This window comes from Pleurodeles waltl, chromosome 4_1, assembly GCF_031143425.1.
Source record: "Pleurodeles waltl isolate 20211129_DDA chromosome 4_1, aPleWal1.hap1.20221129, whole genome shotgun sequence".
Taxonomy (NCBI): domain Eukaryota; kingdom Metazoa; phylum Chordata; class Amphibia; order Caudata; family Salamandridae; genus Pleurodeles; species Pleurodeles waltl.
Window position 1 is genome coordinate 544,860,106 of NC_090442.1, and position 21,579 is coordinate 544,881,684.

Here is a 21,579-nt window from a genome sequence, read left to right on the forward strand (position 1 = left end):
CTTCAGTAAAAGATAAACGTGGACTACTGCTTGAGTGTCACAGGGATGGCAAGACAATTTCTGAAGCCTGTGTATCTGTGTTTCATAGTAATAATTGTCTAGTAAACATAACCAAAAACATTGAAGGATTCTACAGGGAGGTACGAAGTGCTAATGTATAGAGCCTTACTCCTAGCCAAATAGTTGGACGGTAATTAGATTTGGAAGCCACACTACTCTTTGTGGTATCTAAGCATATTGATGCATTAGAAGAACTCGGTTAATGCACTGGGTGTTAATAACATTCTTTGAGATGTTTTAGAAGAAGTAAATGTTCTTTTCCTAGAACACTGAAGTTGGCATAAAAGGTTTACATATTTTTCATCAGTTATGGTAATATTAATGTGGCTAACTTGAAGCATGACTATGTTGGAAATCCATCACCACATTAATGCTTTGTGAAAGGTAGTCATAGTGACAACAAACGAACTTCCTGGGAAACCACATTCTCCCTGAGCCCCTCTTGCACTGCCTTATGTCCCACTGCCCTTCCCTGCTTGCTCCCAATTCATGGCCTCTGTATATGTACTTCAGTTAACACTGAATTGTACTAATAAAATTCTCATGTACTCTGAATGTCAATTCTACATAGAAAATTAATTAATATAGAGAAATAATACACAACTTTGAAAATGTGCCTACTTTAGTGACCAGAGAGAGGAGAGCTCACTTTTTTCCAAAGTCTGTTACTCAGAAGTGTCATTCCGATTATCCCTGTTCCTGAGACATCTCTACCTTGAATTTTATTACTATGTTCCGAAGCTGATGCTGACCAAACTGATGTCCAATTGATGAAGACAGTCGCAGCTTGCTGAACCACACTGAGGCAGGGAATAAGATTATGTTACCAATTGCCATGTCTATTTGCTTTTTGCCTTTAGGTACCACCCGCTGATTTGTTAAAGCCATAACTAGATGTTTTCCCAAATTTGAGTTAACTAAATTGTTTTGCATGAATACCAAACATACTATTTTAATCAGAGGGTTAGTTAGGAGACTCACAGAAGATGTATGCTAAACATTAGCTGTCTTTTCTTTGCTGAATCTACATGTATGATATTTCTATTGTGTAGTTATTCTTGCTACTGATTTGTACTCTGACTCTAGAATGTGTAGTGATCCATGCACTGATTAAATTAAGATTCTTTAGAAGATTAGGTCAACCGGTATTGTTTCTGTATGTTTATCATCTGGTTTTGAGACTAAGTTACATGATATTAGCAATGCTAATATAGGGAAATAAACATTCTAATTTTTACATAAAGGTGTGGTTATTCATGGCCAAGGGGTCATGGTGTGTGGAAATTACTGACTCTCAAGATTATTGATCCTATTAACTGAGACTTGTTATTGATTGATATTGTAATTGAGTCTTGTGATGGGAATTACTGTAAGTGCAGTCAAAAGGTCCATAACACACCTGACACATGCCCTATAAATTAATTGAAGAAAAGCCAAATAAGGTCAGACGCGCTAACACTTCTCCCAGTTGTCTTCTCAGGTCTGCATTTACTTTTTCAACTCCTCATCACATTTGTTCTCTTATCTGCTGTGTATCTCTGTGCCCCGCCAACCTGCCCCCATCTTTGTATTTCCCCGTCTACTCTCCTTCTTTGCTACTCTTTCTATGTCTGTACCTCTGACTGCTCTCACTCACTTTGTACCTTTTGCATGTGTCTCTGAACAGCTATAGAAAAACATAAGGGTTGAAAAGATGTTGCAATTAATTATGTATTTAAATTATGCTGCAATTGGATACATACAATGCGTCTCTCTTCTCCGAAGAGGACCTGAATAAGCGACAAATCCCACGGATATATGATCTTGCTTGCTTTCTCCAATGCCTCTTCAAATAATATTTTAGATTGAAATTAATGTTAAATCCTTTTTTATTGTGCATAATGGTAGCCTTTACTGTTCATGCAAAAGAAATAGTGTCGATAAATCAAAAAGCACATACCTATGTAAGTAACTTGGGTCAACATTAAAGTAAACATCGGGACTAATAAGACTATGTAAAAAGGCAGCTTTTAAGATACACTGTTTAATATGACAAATCAAGTAAGCTAATGTTATGGTGATTGTTTTCTCAACATTTATAGAAAATAATATTTATGCCTGTAACCTTGGTAAGATGTGCTTTAATACTGAGAAATATTGAAAATAGTACAAGTTATTTTATGTACACCGTAAAAAAGTAAATCTTCATTCATGCCAGTGTTCATTGTAAATGCAAACAAAATCAGTAATCAGTTTCACGTTCGTTTCTTTTCTTATGTGCCTAAATTGCTTGGTGCCACCGAAAATGCACATTTCATCTAAAAATTGATGCAAAGTATAAAAGACACGGGGAGAGTGGTAAACATACATGCATTAGCTTTTGGAATGAAGAGTTACCTTGTTTGTACCTGGTTTGCCAGGGAGTGCACACTCAGGTCCATTCAACAGTAAGAATGAATTAGCAGAAAGGAGAATGATTTAGCTAAAATGCTATTTTTTAACAATCGGTGCAGGTGAGACTTTGATAACTACCAGAACATTGTCCAGTATGCCTGTAAGAGGCAAGATCTGTAAGAATGGGTGCTTCTGTCGACCTGGAGGATGCATGTCGTTCAGTGCACCCACTTAATAGTGTCCACACATAAAGAACCCATCCACAGTACATTGCTTTACAGATGAAAATGTGTGATGAAAGCAGGCGAAGGTATATTGTGAAACATATGGGCAACTAAATACTTCTGCGTACTCCTGGCTGCCTTTTTAGGGAGGGTCAGTTATAATTTTGGAGCTGCATCTTGCTACTTTGAAAAAAATACTTTCAGCGTTCCTCTGAAAAATATACTCTTCTCACTGCATCAACATGGGGCCTGAATGCAGGTCCATTTTCAGATGTGAGCTTTTTAGTATTATGAGATACACTGTTAAATTTGACTTACAAGACAATACATATGTAAGAAACCTTACAGTGTGTGGAGCCCATGAATAACCTGCTTTTCGTTACTAACACCTTTTTGCTGCTCCGGGCACAATGAAAATCCCTTTTATTGACCAGAACATGCAGAATTTGGTGCAATAAGCACCATGATCTATATGTTATTCCCTAAAAACTTGTAATTAGGAGGTCTTTATCACACCAATAAATTCCGACTTGATGGAGATGGACTTTATCAACTGCAATAAATATCTCATAATTTAGCACGAAACACTGAATGGGAGCCTGAGAGGTTAAAACTGTATCATCCATGATGATCTTCTACTATTAGGAGATCTCCATTAACAAAAGATCTGATCACAGTTTTGGCTGCCACAAAGCAGTGTTGAGTGCTGGGCATTTTTGGGTCACCAAGACAGCAATCATGGAAAAAACAGACAGCACATTAGCTTAATTCTCTGTTTGGAGAGGGGGTCATTTCAGCAGCAGCTACTCTCTATTGTGTCAGTTGCACTTGGCTGTAAAATGTTAAGAAGAGTGGTTGCTAGAGTTATCTCACACTGAGTTAATCAAAATAAGTGTTATAGTTTTCAGGGTAGATATCTGATTCACATTGCACTTGGAACTGGTTTAAAGTCCAGTAAACACCAGGACTTGGAAGTGGGTGTGAGAGCAACAGCAAGGAAGTATTGTGGAATGTTGAACACTGAGGCAGATGATATCTGAGGAGGTGAAAGCTCCTAAGTAAAGGTAATGTCTCACATGATAATAGCTCAGTAGTAGGTTTACCACCACTGGGTATACAGACAAAACCTAAGCACTGCTATTGACCACTTTGATACAATAGAAAATGAACATTTCATTAAAGCCTTCCAAGTAGACATGTTCATTCAGCAGCAATTGCGTTAATAGGCTTTGATCGCAATAAAACAGCCAGCGTTGCTGCAGTGGTGGGCACTTTACTACTGCTTTCCTTTGCAACCAAGTCAATTTAATTGGAATGGAATGGAGGGTAACTCATGACACTTCATCATTCTGAGCCAACAAAGACGGTCTGTGCAGATGGAAGCGAGGTTAGGTTCTATAAGAATTGCAGGCTGCCAAAACGGGAAAGATAAGATAATCCGCTAAGGATACTTGTGGAGCTGGAAACCAAGTGAGCTGCTCTTTGTTCAGTGCCAGTGTTCAAATCAAAAAAATGAATTGCCTCGCAGGCAACTTTATGCTGAATACTAGCAGAAATAAGGGTAAAAATAGGATCAGACCACAGGCTCCTTTTTCAAAGTCTCTTATATTTCTTTATGGAGTGTGATCCGCACGCTGCTGAACATTTTGCCGCATGCCTCATATAATGGGTCACAAAAGGTGTGGATGCAGATAGAGAAGACCCTACTGATGCACTGAATCTCGATTAGGTAGCTCTTGATGCAGGGCACCACTGCCCAGATGTGCAGGAATGATAAGATGGCGAAGTAAATTCCCCAGATGAGTGCCAGTGGGATGCCCAGGATAGTAGAAAGCAAGCGGTAGAACCAGTATTTTGTCACAGTGAAGGTGGTAAAGCTTGCCTTCCAAATCCCATCGAAACTGTGCGTTCCTTCAGGTTCAGCAATCACATCTTCAAAGTCAATCTACAGAAAAAGTACAAAAACAGAAGAGTTTAGACCTGGATCCACAGAAGGTGGAGGCATAAACATTAATTTCTCTCCAATGCTCGTGCACCAGCAGATCCTCAAAATAAATTGAGAAAATTGTGTGAAATTATATAAAATTAGTTGAATGTCAACCATTTGCTTCATGTAAAGGGTATGGGTGGGTAAAATGTAAACTTGCCTATGGAATCAGTGACATTTAGGCCATCAAGATATCACAGGTAAAGATATCCTGCAGCCAGAAGCCCCACCTAAGAATAACAGTACATTTGCATGCATGCAATCAATAGGAATGCATCTACAGAAACTCACAGAGGACACACCAATGGTGCCAATTCACTAGCTACCAGTCAGGTCTACCTTAACTATCGTCATAAGTGGGTAGTCACTCAGCAGCTGAGCACTGGCGATTGCTCTCAGTGACTCTTAGTGATTTCATTTCTTGGTCCTGGGAAACAGTGCATAGATGCTGAACAGCTGCGGTTTCCCCTGCAATCATACAGGAATGCTAATGCCACCTCCATATTTTTACATCTCTACAAGCTTTACACTTGGTAAAGCTTGTAATGTTTAAGCAAAATGGCATAAATTTGTGAAGTGTATGACTCACAGGTTCTCTTACACCAGTTTTGTCAGATGAGGTAACTGAGGACCCTGGTCTTCCTAGATAACATAACTTAGCTCATGGTGGAAGCCGGCTATGAATGCAAGTCGCTCCACATCTGACCCTATAACAAGGTCACTAGAATACATGTCTCCATGTGCAATCACTATCACTACAGAAAGTGAAAGGGATGTGTTTCCTGGCATGCTTCCATTCTGTCACTCTCAACATTTTTAAATTAGAATCTAAAGTGAAAACGTTTGGATAACTACTGGGTAATTGTGCCGTTTTTGCGTAATCTTCTTTTTGAAACACCCTTTTGAAAAAACACCAGAAGAGTTTAAGGGTATTTGCTCTAAACCCGAAAGTAAAGTCATGGACCTTTACATACAAACATCATGACCTAAGGGCTTTTCCAAGAGTGAGGATAGTGGCAGGCTGTGTCGCTTCAGGCTGGAGGTGGATGAGTGATAGATGTATGAAGGAGGGGTTATGTAAGAGGTTCGTCGTTATTATTAACTTGAATGTTAGCTTGTAGCTACAGAATATGTTATTTCTTTCTTTCCTAAACCACTCTGAAATAAAAAATGATGCTGGCCCTAGTGTGTAGATTAAGTCCAAACAAAATTGCAAGGGACAGAAAAGCTAAATGCTATACGCCATAATTTCTGCTTTTAAAAGATCTTAAAAACAGCCAGGTTTTTAGATGTTTGCAAAGCTGTAAGAAGCTATCCAAGCGGCTCATAAAATACGTGGAAGGCTATTTCAGGTGGAAGGAACCAAAACAAGTGTGTCAGCTGTCTGCCGAATCTGAAAACCGTAAGCTCCTCCCACACCAGGGCTAACAACGGCTGTCATTGTTCAGCCCCAAACTCCACATTAGAGTCGGACATGGCTGCCCCACTGCCTTCTCTCATCACCCTGCCCCTCATACTGTATGACCCCCCCTACCCGCACCATAGACCTGTACAAGGTGGGAAAGTAGCCAGAGATTTCCTGAGGGAGGAGGACCTGCCTACTGGACTGCACAGATCAGTACAATCGATATGCGTGTCATCATGAAAGTTGGACAGTACTTATTCTACCTTTGGCTCCACTGAGATATTTGGTTGTCCGGAGGTACTAGCAAGCAAATTCGGCCTTGTCGTTAAACTCTTATAGCATGGGAATCTGGAGACATCTCGCACAAGCTCGCAGCGAGGACTGAACACAACTCTCATCTACAGTAGAGGTGTTCATAGCTGACCCCCCTAAGACGTGTTATCATAACTAACGGCTTGAGAAGAGCTGTGACTCGAAATGCTTCACCCTATTCATCTCAAGTCGATGGGCCTTGGATAGGAAAAGTTAGATTCGGAAGTACAAACTAAACATAATTGCACTCCGATTTCCCAGATTGCTCCAATAAATGCATTGGTGCGTCTCTAGCAAGGGATAGCTTCTCAGGTGGTGCTGAAATAGGGAAAATATGACTTACAACATAAACATTTATATCTCCTTCCTATTTTCAGAGTAGCTAACTTTAGAAGGGTTCTATGTAAATGAAAAACTTCTCTCGTGTTAACATTTTGTCACATCGCTAGACACACCGGATGATGTAAAATATTGTAAATGTCTGAAAAATATTCAGCTTATGTTACAATTGTCATAACATTTCCAAAAGAAAAATAACAGAACTTGTAGAGAACTCGTTCAACTACAAATAAGATTTAAAAATGTGATTGATCATTTACTACATTGGCACAAAACAAGCACACTTTACAAGCGATGAAAAAAATGCATTTGTAGAATCAAGACAGATAAATATCAAATACCAAAAACACAAGAGACACACTTTGACTAAACGGTGCCCATCACACAGAACTGATAATGCTGCCTCCCTGTTTTTAAGTCTTGGCAAGCTTCACGCTTAGCAAGTTTAAGAAAACGGCAAAATGTTGTGGATTACATGACCACAACTTCTCTCACATCCATTCAAGGCATGATCATGGTTTGGCCACATAGGAATACCATCTCGTTCACCATTATTCTGCAGAACACCAACGGCTCCATGAACGACGGTGCTGCAGTCAAAAATATTGCAGGTACTGTTTGACATGCTCCCATTATTGATAGCAATCTATAAATCGAGTTATTGATACTCGTCTGTCTTATGGGTCGGAGTTTGAGACACATAGAGTGAGCAAGGATAACATATTCCATTATTGACAGGTTCCACAGTCAATGTTGCTATCAGCACATGGAAAGTCTTTGTGCTCTCCCTGGGGCGAGCGATGAATTCTGCTCCACTGGCTGAGTTGGCAGAGTTTTGCCCACTCCGCGCTGAGTTCCGAAAAACTCAGTGGAGTGCTGCGGAGTGGAGTTTTTCCTCTCTTGCAGCTCACCAACATTAAGTTGGCAAGTGCAATCGACAAAAATCGCACGCTAGACCACCTCCCGGAGGGATTTCTGAATGCAGGCAGTCGTGGCAGGTCACTACTGTTTGCATTGAGAAACCTGCCACTCATGTTGAAGAAGCTGCTGCTCGAGTAGAAAATCTACTCGAGTGGCAGAAAGAAGCAGCACCCTCTTGCACTGCACATTGTGCCGTTTGTGCTGATTTTACAACTCGGGATAAACTCCCTGCGCTAACAATCAGTACAAGCAGACTGACTTACTGCACTCCGCTGCTTGCGGAATTCCGCAGAGTACAGCAGAGTTTTTCTGGCACTTCACGGAGGTCGGAGTAGCAGAACTCCACTCAGGTCTAGCGGTCATTCCTTTAGTCTATTTGCCCCCCTACCAGTCAATTGTCTGTTGGGAGAGTTTTTCAGATGAGGTCCTACCAGAGTAGTTATGAGCAATAAGATCAGTAAGCCAACTTTGAACATTTCAATGGATAAGATAAGCATTGTTAATATTCATTTTGGAGCTCTGAGATTGTCTCAGTAAATCACAATAATAGTGGCACAATCACAGTTTGTTGACTGAATCCTAAACTTAATTAAATTGTGAAGCTGATGTGGAAAACCAGTATCAGTGGCTGTATGTGTGTCACAAAGGGATGTTTGAGATTAAGATTGAGGGTGCTCATAGGTTTATTGCCCATAGGCTTTTGAATGTTAATCCGATTTTTTCAGAGGAGTCATTCCAGAAGAGGCTATACTGAAAATAAATTGATTTGATTGATGTTTTGCAAATCTATCACTTGATGCTCAATCAGAATTAACTGTAGAGCATCTGGAGAGTGATTATTTAAACATCTTCTACACATGATTCATGAGGTAATTAATCATGTAGCATATACTTGCAGATTTCACATCTACATACTCACTCAGCTTGTTTTGCAATTTTTCTCCCTTCTCCCTGCCGGTGGGATTCCCTCAAATATCCATTCTTAGACTCCTGTTCTGATGAATGTACACCGTTATAGGGCAGGGATTCAAAAATGCACATATATCTGCCAATAATACATTATATTTTTGTCCATGCCTATTTTTATGTTCAATCTTCCGGATCATCTCACTTTCTACCTCACAGATATGTACCTACCACTGGATGGTTCTAGAGTGCCTAGTGTTGAGCGTCTTCAGTGAAAAACCAATTTTACATCCCGCAGTACCTGTGCCATCTTCACTTCTTTATCCTTCCTTTCCGTTCCCTCTTTGCAATAGTTAACAGTGGCAGCCACCCAAGTCTGTGCACCTTTCACACCAAGGATCCTCACCACGCTGTGCTACCTGCTAAATATCCTGTGGTCTTGACCCCAGAAAACTTTCCATTTTGCAAAAATCCCTGGTTAATACACACATTGAGTTTAATCGGACTCTCATTAATTTTCACTCAGTACTCTTTTTCATTTTAGACTAAATTATCAGTTTTGCTACTGGGATAATAGTCCACCTCACTTGATTCTCCCCTTACCTTTCGTTCACACATCAGACAACCGACTCTCTATCCATAACAGAGGTGTACAAAAGGTTCTGGTCAACATACCTTGCCCTCACAAAATCGCACACTAAACTATTTCTGTATAAATCCTCACCAACCCACTTCACCCAAAGTCATATCCTCACTGTAAATCATCTGCAGACATGATAATCAAGGCTCCCTTTTATCTATATGTGTTCCCCTCATGTTACCTCACTGTCAGTGGATCTGGGACATTACGGGGCATATTTATACCCTGTGTGTGCCGTTTTAGTGTCAATTTTTTATGCAAAACCTTGCCAACTTACTCCATATTTATATTTTGATGCTAGATACGCCTAGCGTCAAAATATTGGAGTAAGTGCCAATTTTTGAATGAGTGAGCCCACCTTGCATTAATGAGATGCAAGGTAGACATTCCCGTTAAAAAAATGACTCTAAGCCCATGACACCATATTTATCCTCCTGTGCAAAAATAGCGCACGGGTGGGGGGCGGACCTAAATAATGGCGCTAAGCCTACTTAGCGCCATTCTTTAACGCCTGGGTCAGACCAGGTGTTAGGGGACCTGTGGACCCATTTCCATGGCCAAACACCATGGAATGGGCCCACAGGTGCCCACCCCAAACCCCAGAACACCCTTCAGAGGGACACCAGAGGACAGGGACCCCATCCCAGGTAAAGTAAGTATTTTTGAAAGTTCATTAAAGTACCCTTTGGGCCCTTACCTGGTGCCCCCTGCCTGGCACTGGGTGTAATGGCCATGCCCTAGAGGACACTGGTCTCCTGTGCTGTCCACTGGTGTGGTGGGATTGACTCCTGTCTTTACTAAGATGGAGTCATTTTTTGGGTTGCTGTGCATCAGGAAATGAGGGTAGGCTGGTTACCATAATTTTCTGTCACACAGCCTCCTATATCTGGTGCTATACTTTTTGATGCAAAACTGCATTAGCGCAGTTTTGTGTCAAAAAGTATAAATCTGGGCCTACGTTTGCTGGCCTTCTTCTAAATCAACCTTTAGACCCAGCTATCAATAGGAAAATCTTCCAGGATCTAAGACCCCGCCTTGCAATAGGGAAAGGTACACTTTCATGACTTTTCTGATCTATTCATCTCACCTCCTCAACACCTAACTGATTATACACCTCAATATTTTCTGAAATGTTTCTCAAATATTATTGGTAAGAAGGCAACCATGTACACCTTTTCATTTTCAAGATATAACATCCTTCTTGTTTCATTTACTATAACTATTCATCCTGTTTCACTCCACACACCTTGCAAATGGTGCAGTTAAGGGTTAACTGGAGAGAAAGTATTGGGTCTGAGGAAGACAAGTGTTGCATTTAACTAAATGACTGTCCAACTATACCACCACGTTCCATAGGTATACACATTCAAACAGTTCATTATTAAAACAAAAACATCAGAAATCTGTTGCTCCGACCAACAAAACGATATTAATATAATTAGAATTGTACTGATAACCGAAGGGAAAATGTAATCAGGAACTCAATTATGCAGTGATGAATTAGGTTTCTTTAACTGCCATTTGAGGAAAGTTATGCACATTTACAAGTGTTTCTAAGGGTTCACAGTCAATTGTTAACCACTAGCACTAAAAGGAGGGCATTTAGAGGATGGCAGATGCGAACAGCTGCCCTAAACTGTCAGACGTTTGCCCTAGTCACAGTTCCCCAGTGTCATTTAAATGTGGTGATATGCTGGATTTCCAAAGGCAGGAGCTAAGCTGGCCCCTCTGTGGTAACCTCTTAGCTGGCTAACCCCAAGCCCATTGGCTTTATTTCTTGAGAAGGCCCTTTCTATTTGGGGTGGTATTTCCTACATTCATTTTCCCGCCAAGGCCTGCAATGTATCGCAAAGCAGGCATTGGGAGGAAAAGCTTGCATTGAACCCCAAGCCCTGGAAAAAACTCCCACTGAGTCAAAAAGTTTGAATTTTTGTTTAATAAATGCAAACCTTTGATTTGGAAGTTTGCTTCTGTGAAACACAAAATATACTGAGCACACTGTCTTGCTTGAAAGTGGTACACTGTGTGATGAATAACTGGCTGACATGGCCAAGTCCTGAGGCTAAAAGCCCTTCTGAGGTATTGCTTTCATGTGGACTTTCCAGGGGATTGTGTAAATGGGTTTTGTTTCGAATCCTATCTACTGTGTATTCCTATGAAGATGTTCACGAATCACTGCTTCTGTCATCAGGTCTTCATTAAGTTTAGGCAACTCGTTTCAGCATTGAGGCTCCTTTTGAGGCTGATGATCACTCAGGGCTTCATGACGACTTTGGTGGTCCTTTAATAGGATCGCCGAAGCGCGGCAGGCAAAAACCCGCCAGTGATGGAGGTCTGTTGCCCACCATATTATGAGTTTTCCGCTGGGCCAGCGGGCTGCTGACCCAGCGGAAAACTCACCACAACACTGACGCTGACTGGTAATCGAGCCAGCGGCATTGTTGTGGTGCGTCGGGTGTGCCAGCATCCGTCGCGCATTTCACTGCCCGTAATTTGGGCACTGTAATGTGCGTCGGGCTGTCCACGGGGGCCCCTGCACTACCGATGCCAAGTGCATGGGTAGCACAGGGGCCCCCATGGGGCCCCCAATGCCCCATTTCTGCCAACCTTTGCATGGCGGTGAGACTGCCATGCAAAGGCTGGTGGAATGGGGACTCGTAATCCCCAGGGCAGCACTGCCCTGGTGGATTGCTCCTGCTGAGACCACCAGACTGTTGTCAGGCAGCAACCTGGCAGTGCCAGCAGTCAGACCATGGCCCATCTGCCACGGTCATAAGAGGGCAGTCGGACAGCCCTGTCTGCCGCGGTCCATCAGCCATCACGAGTGTGGCGGTCTTGAGACTGCCACACTCATAATGAGGGCCTTGGTTCTGAATTGCCACTGGAAGTTGGCTTGTCTTTAGGTATGTGTTTTTGAGCCATACCTCTTTGACATCTAAATCATTTTTTGGGATCGAACTTCCTCATCTTTTAAAGTAGGCTTTTGGAACCCCTGAGGTGACCAGAGTCAAGACTTGAATACGTCTGCTTTATGTCTTTGGTTTGTTTCATGTGGCAGAAAAACATTCTTGTGCAGGCAGTGGCTGTTTCGAAATCTGAGACAGTGTTTCAATAACTATGTAAATTTAGGGTTGAGCGCAAGGTGCTCAGTCCCTGCTGTAATCTCTCTTTGGGTTTCTAACCATGCCCATGTTATGTCCGCCACTTTCATTGGTTCATGGGCTTGCCTTTTAAAATCCACTTGCTTTCATTAGTGGAAGGCGTGCATCCATCTAACCTTTTCTGGTGTTTAGCCCTCCTCGAGCACACCGACCAACTACTGAAAACATACAAGGATCCATGGTTTCCGTATGGTTTCTGGACTACTTTTTCTCTGTCTTTCGCAGCACGATCGCGCTTGTTTATTTTCCAATTAATGTGGCAAGAAAAGTCCGGTTAGGAGTTTACAACACTAATAGCTCTAACTCTACGAAAAGCGAAACCCGTTGCATTGGAAATGCTTGTTTGTTTTGGTGTCACTATAAATTTGTGGAAGGAACTTTGATCATCAGAAAACTGCTCTTCTTTGATTGGGTTCATCAAGCCTGCCTGAAGCATTACAGCAGTCATCTTCAGTATCACTGTCCTCTTACACTCCTGAAGAGTCTGGAGGAAAAGAGTGAAACAGTGTGTCACTTGGATTCAAAGTCTTGGGACCCAAGAATACCATCGAGAAGAAGGTACCAGGGAATAAACCTCACTGACTGATTATTATGTTTGGGAGACACAAGTAATACGTCCCCATGCTGGCAGGGTTTAGCATCATCAGGATGTAGCCTGGGAGAAGGGGAAGCAGTAAATCATGGAAGGAGATGATGGCACAAGAATGGGATCTGAAGTGGTTTGTTGCCAAACAGTTGATTGTTGTCGGAGTGTGAAGTCCAGTGACTAAGAATGGCACATGGCTGTAGAGTCATGCAAATTTACACTCTTAAATTCCTACTGCTCCTTTTCTGACTGACTACAAGAAGCAACACACTATCAAAAATAGCCTTCTTAGCCATGTTTCTAATTCCTCCTCCTAGGGATATATATTCTTTTTACACTTTTCTATTGAATCACATTATAATCAACTCAACAACAATCGATAGCCACAGCATGTCAACTGTACTGAAACACCCATGGTAATAGCTGATTTAAGCCTTCAATAGACCACTAAGTTCCATGTACCTAATTTAAACTATAGCACAAAAGGCAAATCTAACCGTAGGGTAAGGTTTCCCTGGTAACAAAATCAGGCGATTGGCCATTCCCACTGACATGAGTGTTTATTTTTTAAAATTACCTAATTTGGTGTTACCTGTTTAATGAACATGGCTATTTTGTTCCCATTTCCCGTTTAAGACTCCATGTACAGAATGTTAATCTCAAACGATCTCATTAGCACCAGTGGAGCAACATTTCCTCCCAGTTGCTGAAGTCCACGACATTTTTGGTCAGTTGAAAACCAGATCAGCTGAACTGGTGTATATCCCAATTCTGGGAGTCTGAAGGTTGAGTGATGCCCAGGCCCCTTGACAGTATACTCAATGTAGTCAAGCACCCTCAATTTGTTTGTGACGGGGATCTGGGAGCGTGTCATGACCGGCTGCGGACATGAGCATGAACAGTGTGAGATCTCTGTGTGGACTCTTTAATGGCATGCTGGATATATCTGAGGGTACTCCAAGTGTCTTTGGGAGCTCACCTGGGTTGTTTAAATTCCAGATGGTGGTATCTGAAGGTAAGCTGAGGGACTACTGGAAATGTCTAAATGTTATTTAGTGGTGTCTAGGGTTCAGGCTTAGAGCATCCTAGAGGTCTCCAAGGGCTGGACAATGGTTTTGAGACAGCTCTGTGGATATCTTAAGGGAGGGTGAGGGTGTCTAGTGGCTAGCTGAGGATCTCTGGAGGACTGCTGTCAATGTTTGAAGGCGGGCTGAGAGTCTCAGATTCATCTGGTGAAATGAAATGACTAGCAGGAGGTGTGTGAAGGTAGACCAGGTGCATTTTCAGGTAGCTAATTTCAAAAATAGTGTTTAGAGAATAGTTTAACTTAAGGATTTGGAAGTACACAGAGGATGAATAATAGCCATTTCAGAGAAATTGGGGAAAGAGGTGTTTAAGAGTATTTAAGAGTGGGCTAGGGTGTCTGAAGACAGATAATAGATTTTTACCGCTTGGTTGATGGTCTATGAGGGCCTGCTGGCATTGCCAGAGGGCATTGGCAAGGGTCTCTCAAGGCATTTGGTGCTGTTCAAAGACCACTTTGAATTTCTCCTAGATAGCTGTAGGCCGCACAGGGTAAGATGGTATTCTCGAAGGACGTTTTGCAGGTGATAGGAGGGTTATATGAGAGACTTTGAATCTCTTTGAAGGCAGACTAAGGGTGTCTATAGACCATCTGTGGCTGTTTAGAGACTGGAGTGAGGTGAGGATTGCTGGATCATGGTAGGGATTCCCAGAAGACCAACCAAGAGACTCTGAGATATTTTGAGGATTTCAAGGCCATGCTAGAGGTATCTACACACCAATGGAGGAACACTCAGGGCCAGCTTTTGAGAATAACATCCAGCAGAGGTTGACTGAGGGTGTTTTATGGCATGCTGTTTTTTTCTGAGTGCATGCTAAATGTTTTGTGTGACCCAAAAAAAGTCTCTGGAGGTAGACCAGGGAGTGATTACTGAGATCAAGAAGAGGGTTTCTGATGATGTGTAAAGGGTCAACGAGGGATGGTCAAAAGAAAGTTGGGAATATCTAAATGTAGGCCAAGGGTCTTAAGGTTGAAACTTAGGCTCGCTAAGAATATGCTCAAGTGTCCAAAGGTAGACCAGCAGTCGCTGAGTGGTGTCACCAGACCAGTTGGTGGTATCTGAATGTAGACTGAAGAACTCTGGTATTGTCTAAAGACCATCTAGTTAATGGACAATGAGGGCCAAGTCAAAGTATAAACTGATTTATATGGTTGTCATAATGCTGACTCAGGGTCTGTGAGAGCCTACTAACAGTGTCTGAATATATATGCTAAGAGTTTCAGAGAAACATCTGGTGGTGACAAACTGAGGCAATTTGAATGTAGGTTGAGTGTTGACTGAGCTGTTCAGTTGGGTTTGAAATCTGACTGAGGCTTAGGGTCTTTGAGGTTATACTGGTCACACCGAGAATTTTTAAGAACTGTTTCAAAATGTCTGGTTGTGGCCCGGATGTGTTTGAGGTAGTGTGAGAAACCAGGTAGCTGGTTGATGGAAGTGAAACCCTACTCAAGCAGCAACCACAAACCTTGTTAGGGTGAAGTCACAAGCAAGCTCTAAATTAACCTGTGCTCAACTCTCTGGCAGCTCGGCACAGAGCAGTCGGGCTTAACTTAGAGGTAACGTGTAAAGTACTTATGCAGCACTTCAAACAGCAATAAAGTGAAAACACCACACAAGATAAATGTCACACCAATTTAGATAAATAGGGCATACTTCAATAAATGAATCAAGACCAAAATGCCAAAAGTCCAATCAGTAGAACTAGATATATGCAATTTCAATGATTTCAGTGTAAGCAGCTAAAAAAAAATGCCAAAAGTGTCACTTGTGGGTATCTGGTCGTGCAAGACGGCGAGAAAGTCACAAGTTCAAGCCAACCACGGTGAAGTGTGGGTCCAATACAGGGACTAGGTTAAGCCCACTGGTAAGTCACCTTCTCTTTCCAGCGCAAAGAGTCCCTTTCTAGGTTCAGGGGGCCACAAGGAGCAGGAAAGCATCATAGATGTTGTCAATGTAGTGCAAAGAGCAGGCCTGACATCACAGACGGGCATCGCTGTAGCATGAAGATCCTGTTGTTGTTGCGAACAGTTGGGCCAGTGCTCCCGGTGGCTCTCCCTGCAAGTGGTCGATGGTGGAGTGTGAAGTTTCGAGAAGCTGGAACTTTGCATTAGCCAGCTGTGTGGGTGACAAGGTTTCAGCACCAACAAGCCTGCTCATTGTCACGAAGAGTCCCAAAACTTCAATTCAGCTTCTCTGACGCCACATCAAGGGTCCAGAGCCAGTTGGGCACCACTTGGGGGTCAAAGGCATGCTCCAGCTGGTTGTGGGTGCTAGTTCAGGTACTTGGGAGCCTGTTATGCCCCTGTGTCTAAACAGGAGGTCAGCAGACTAGCCCTTGGAGTCATTCTGGGTGCCCAGGGTTTAAGTGAAGGTTGAATTGCCTTTGATTCAGGCAGGAGGAAAGCAGGGCTGCAGGGCAGCAATCTAGCAAGGCAGCAGTCCAGCAAGGCAGTAGTCCAGTAGGGCAGCAGAGTGGCAGTCCAGCAACGTGGCAGCCCTTTCAGCAGTACAGCAGTCCTTCTTCCTGATAGAGTCTCCACAGGTTCAGAAATGTACTGAGGAGTTGGAGTCTAATTTTCAATATTTATACCAGGTGCCTCCTGTGAATTGGTTTCCCTTTGAAGTTCACAGTTTTCCTGCCTCCCTTGCCCTGGCACAGGGCTAACAACAGGGGATCAGCAGCCCTTTGTGTGGAGGCAAGACACAGCCTATTCAAATGTAAATAAGATTGTGCCCAACTAGCCCTTCCATCCTGCCGGTGATGGCGGATCCAGGCACCTCTGAGTTCTCTTTTGTGTGTGACTGACTAGGACGAATACACAAAGCCCAACTGTCAGCTACACCCAGTTATGTGACCCAGAGAGACAGGTTACAGGCACTAAATGGCTAAGGCAGGTAAATGCCAACCTTCTAAAAACAGCATTTCCAAAATTGTAACCAAAAATCTCACTTCATCATAAGAGAGGATGTTTCATTACACTTCCAAAGACAGCAATCATGAACTGTTTACTTCTTTCCATTTGGATGTTACAGCTTAATACATCTAATAAGATAACTCCAATGTTATTCCATGGGAAAGGTAGGCCTTGCAGTAGTGAGGAAAGAAGTTACAAGTGTTTTCACTATCAGGACATGTCCAACTTTTTCAATACAATACACCCTGCTCTCTGGGATGTCCTGGGACTACTTTAGGAGTGACATATGTATTAAAAAGGAAAGTTTGGGCATGCCAAAAGGTTTTTCCATGTCTAAATGGCAATTCAAAACTACACACACACGCTGCACTGGCAGGCCTCAGACATGTCTAAAGGGCTACTAATGTGGGTGGCACAATAAGTACTGCACGCCCACTAATAGAATTTAATTTGCAGGTCTTGGGTACACATAGTATTAATTTACTAGGGACTTACAAGTAAATTAAATATGCCAATTGGGAATAAGCCAATGTTGCCATGTTTTGAGGAGTGATCACATGCAGTTTCGCTCTGGTTAACAGTGGCAAAGTGCACAGAGTCCTAAGGCCAGCAAAAACGAGATCAGTGAAAACGGAGAAGGAAGGCAAAACGTTTGGGGGAAGACCACCCTAACGCTGACAGCTCTAACAGGTAGGCATATCTAAATGCTGTCAAAGAGTCTATGAGGCATCCTAAAAGGCCTCAGGGAACTATTAGAGTTTATGGCTAAATGCCATGAGAAATTGAGAAACAAGTTACGCATTACAGTTTAGGGCCTCTGGGGGTGAGATGACAATCTCTGAGGTGTTTTGGGGGTAAGAAAGATAGATGTAGGCCTGTGAATTGTATTCTTCCAGTCTCTCTTGTGCTGATTCTTCTGCATAAGTCAATTTGCGCCCTGTTATATTGTTTCTTGTTATTGAATAAAGAGGTAATTGCTTGAATGTAAAACTGGTTAATCATGAAAATCCCAATCTGGAAGCAACTAATAGCTGGTTGGGGGAGGGGTGACTATTGGTGTTCAAGGACCAACTGAGGTGTCTGAAGCAGCATCTTTACTAGGAGGGCAGCAGGATAGTTTTTCCTGTGCCAGTGGCTCTGAGGCACCAAGATCTGTGGTTCCTTTGCACATTTGGAAGAGCAGTGGGAGGTTAAAAACATAAACGTTTCTTTCTCCAGGCCTGGGTCTTTGCTGTCAAACAATCCATGAAATAACAAATAGTTTATGTATGAGCTGGCTTCAGCCGAATCCTAGGGTCTTTCATTTCTATTGCCAATGTACAAAACTGTGTAAACCATGCTGTCTGGAAGCTCTTCTATGAGCCGTATTTTTGATTTTCCTTCATATGCACAGTTCTCTGAGTTTGATAATACGTCATATCATCTTTTAGCAGAGGAACATTTTAGTGAAATCACAGAGGCTGCATCTTTAAATTATTTATGTATTTCAATTTGATACTCAATGCATCACAAGGTCACAAAAGTTCCCTATCACCTGCAGAGTCCCCCAGGGTTCTACTATTCATCTTTCCATCTACAACCTAAAGCAGCTTGGTACTTTACTCACAGAAAACAGCATCCATATTCATTAATATGCTGAAGGTACAAAACTCTACTTAAGGGTCTCCTCTTCTTGAGACATCTAATGCCTCAAACCATGCTGGCACATCATCCAGACATTAATGTCCAGCACCTACCTGAAACTCAACCCAACCAAGACAGACTTCCTTTTATTTGCAAAGTACAACAAAAAAGAAACAGTAAAATCTGTGCCAATGAAATAAATCTAGATGGCTTTGAACCCCAACTTTCATCGAACGCCAAGACACTTGGAATCACCCTTAATAGCAACCTCACACATAAGGAACACACTGCCAGAAAAACAAAAAAAGCCTGGTACCATCTATCTCTTTCAAAGAAAGTGAAAAAGTTTCTTCCAGAAAGTGATATCAGAACTGCTGTTCAAAATGACCAGGGTCCTCACCATCTCTGGTGGTTCTTGGCACACTCACAGTCACAGGACACCATCAAACTGCAGACTAAAAAGTGGAAAAAGGAATAAGACAGCAGGCCTTTTCTATCACCCCAGCTACCTCTCCTATCACTTGTTGACTTTATGCTTGCCTTTAACCCTATACAGCATTTGGCATGTTTGGGCTATAGAAATGGCCCATGCCTATATTCGTACCACATCTTATTTTCATAATCTAACTACACATATTCTCACTTTCATGTTTTTTCTGGTGCTTAATTTGATATGGTTAATGCATGCAACCATTTCTAATTTAGGTGAAAGGCTCCATATCCTTTAGCTAAAACTAATGTTATTTTAGCTAAGGGTGGGAGGAACTGGCGGAGTTTCACTCCATGAAATTCCATTGAGTTACATAAGAAATCTGTGAGATTCAGTGTAGTTCCACGAGTGGACGGAATTGGGGCACGTCACACTCTTTGAGTTAATTTCTAGCACCAGGAGCTGGCTATACTCTTTGAAATCAGTGCAATTGGCACTATGAAGTGCGCCCGAGGGTGCTGCCTCTTGCTGCCGCTCAAGTAGGTTTTCTACTCGAGCTGCAGCTTTCTCAATGCAAATGGTCATGACCTGACAGAAGAAGATAGACATAGACTCATAATGGTTTATAGGCCAAGTAATCACCTTCCATAAGTAACATTTTCGCTCCGTCATTAACACTTTTCTAACCACAACACTTTATAGGCTATATTGATTTTAGTCTGTACTTACAATATTAAAAGAGAAATAGAAAGTCCTGGAATGCACATATGCAATTGACAAAAAATCCATGACTGTGTGCTTAACTGACCTCGTACTTGGCTCGTCATTGAAGCATCTTATCTGCTGCCATACTTCACACCTGGAGATGTATCTGCTTGTTTTGTGAGCTGTGCTTTGCCATGCTTGTGGGATCTTACTAGTCAGGGCAATGTCTATATTTGTCCAGAACAGATGTACTAATGCAGCAGGAATTGCAGTGTTTGTGGAAGAAAGGGACCTAGATTGAGGTTTGTGCATTGTATTCTTACAGCCTCTCTCAAGCTTTTTTTTCCTACAGCTGTCATTTTGTGCCCTGTTTTATTGCTCCTCGCAACTGAAAAAAGTGGTAATGTTGAACAATTACATTGTTTGAATGTAAATGTAATTCATCTTGAACATGAGACCAAACACATAAAAATGGAAAGAGGGGACTTAAAGGGTAGCTGCTAGCTGAATAAAACTAAGTAATGGATAAATCTAAATAATGCAACAGAATAATATTTGAATTTCCTGTTGCTTATGATGCCAGGTCTAAGTCCGACACATCCGTAAATCTTAGCAAGATTACTGCCTTATGGTGGCAACAAAGTGGGATCAAATTTCAAGAAAACGCCCACAAATATGTTTTTGTTGAGGAGTAGCACTCCAGCAGCAAACTACTGTTTTGCCTGGAACAGTTATGTTCCTTGCAGTGATTGTGGTGAGGTAAGGTGATCTGTATATTATAGTTTGATCTCTCTCATTAAAGGTAGACTCAAGTGTCCAACTACAGAATGCTCTTTGGCCAGATTATTTTAGAAAGCAAGTGGCTAGCCAGCTCCTTGCTGTTGACAAGTCTGAGATTATTGAAATATCCTGATTCCCTTAATAACACTCTAGGGCCGAAATGTGCTTGGCTCTCAGTTTGTAATGAAACAGTCTGAAGATTGCTTGTTCACACAGAATATTTTCAGGTACTTACACCCAGGCAACGTTTCCCAGTCGATAGCTCTGATGGAGCAGTGTTGGTACATCAATGTCGATAATCGAAAAAAAGCTGTCATGACAATAAAAAAATATTCTGTGTGCATCTATTGTGACAGAACTGTTAGTAAGGACAGATTTGCAGCACACACATGCAGGAAATTTTCATAAAGAGAAGTTATGGCATGGTACACATTCTTAATTCAAGCCAATTCTGGTATTCTATTCTTTGAAAGGAACCAGATCTTTGTATGTAGGTTGTTCAATGTGTCTCATATTCTAATAAAATGCTTAAGGAACACTCAAGATCTGTGCTTAGTTTGTAAAAGAATAAGTGCCAGGGCCCAAAGTTTTGCTCAGAAGCCCACAGCGGTCCTTACTATATGTTGCTGTGTCTGATATCAAGGCTGTTCACCTCATGCATCCACCAGACATTTCCTGATCCTTTATTTCACTCTTGATAATTCCTACTTTCTCTCTGATAAGGAAAAATAAGTGCTGGTCCTGTAGGAGTGCAAACATTATTAATAAAAATGGTAACACTAAAACATAATCAAATAACATGTATTAAAAGGTTAAACTGAAAAACGTGTGTTTTGGAAAACATGATCACCCTGGTTTCAGCCAAAATGTGGTTCGACATAATAATAATAAATAACTGTCTAATAAAAATGTATTTTGTTTATTCATAATTAAATGTACTGGAAATTAATTTGAATATGTTCTAAAAGGATTAATAGTTTAAATATTATAAAATGTTTTATTCTTCTTATTTTAGAATTGGTTTTAAAAAGGCCAATTGTTTTAGTAATTTTCCAGAGGCAATGTTTTAAAAGTGTTAACGCTGCAAATTAACATTTCTCTAAGCATCCTGTATGACTTGCTCACTG

The 21,579-nt window shown here is 41.7% G+C and overlaps 1 protein-coding gene across 4 annotated transcripts in view; it reads right to left on the minus strand.

Annotated features, from left to right (window-relative positions):
- Window positions 1-1,910: 1,910 nt before the first annotated feature.
- CAV1 (caveolin 1) overlaps window positions 1,911-21,579 on the minus strand; it is a 93,106-nt gene continuing 73,437 nt past the window's right edge. For all 4 annotated transcript variants that reach the window (XM_069228923.1, XM_069228927.1, XM_069228926.1 and 1 more), the window contains exon 3: window positions 1,911-4,602. In XM_069228923.1, coding sequence (XP_069085024.1) covers window positions 4,261-4,602 — 342 coding nt within the window. In that variant the 3' untranslated portion in view covers window positions 1,911-4,260. The remainder of the gene's footprint in view (window positions 4,603-21,579) is intronic.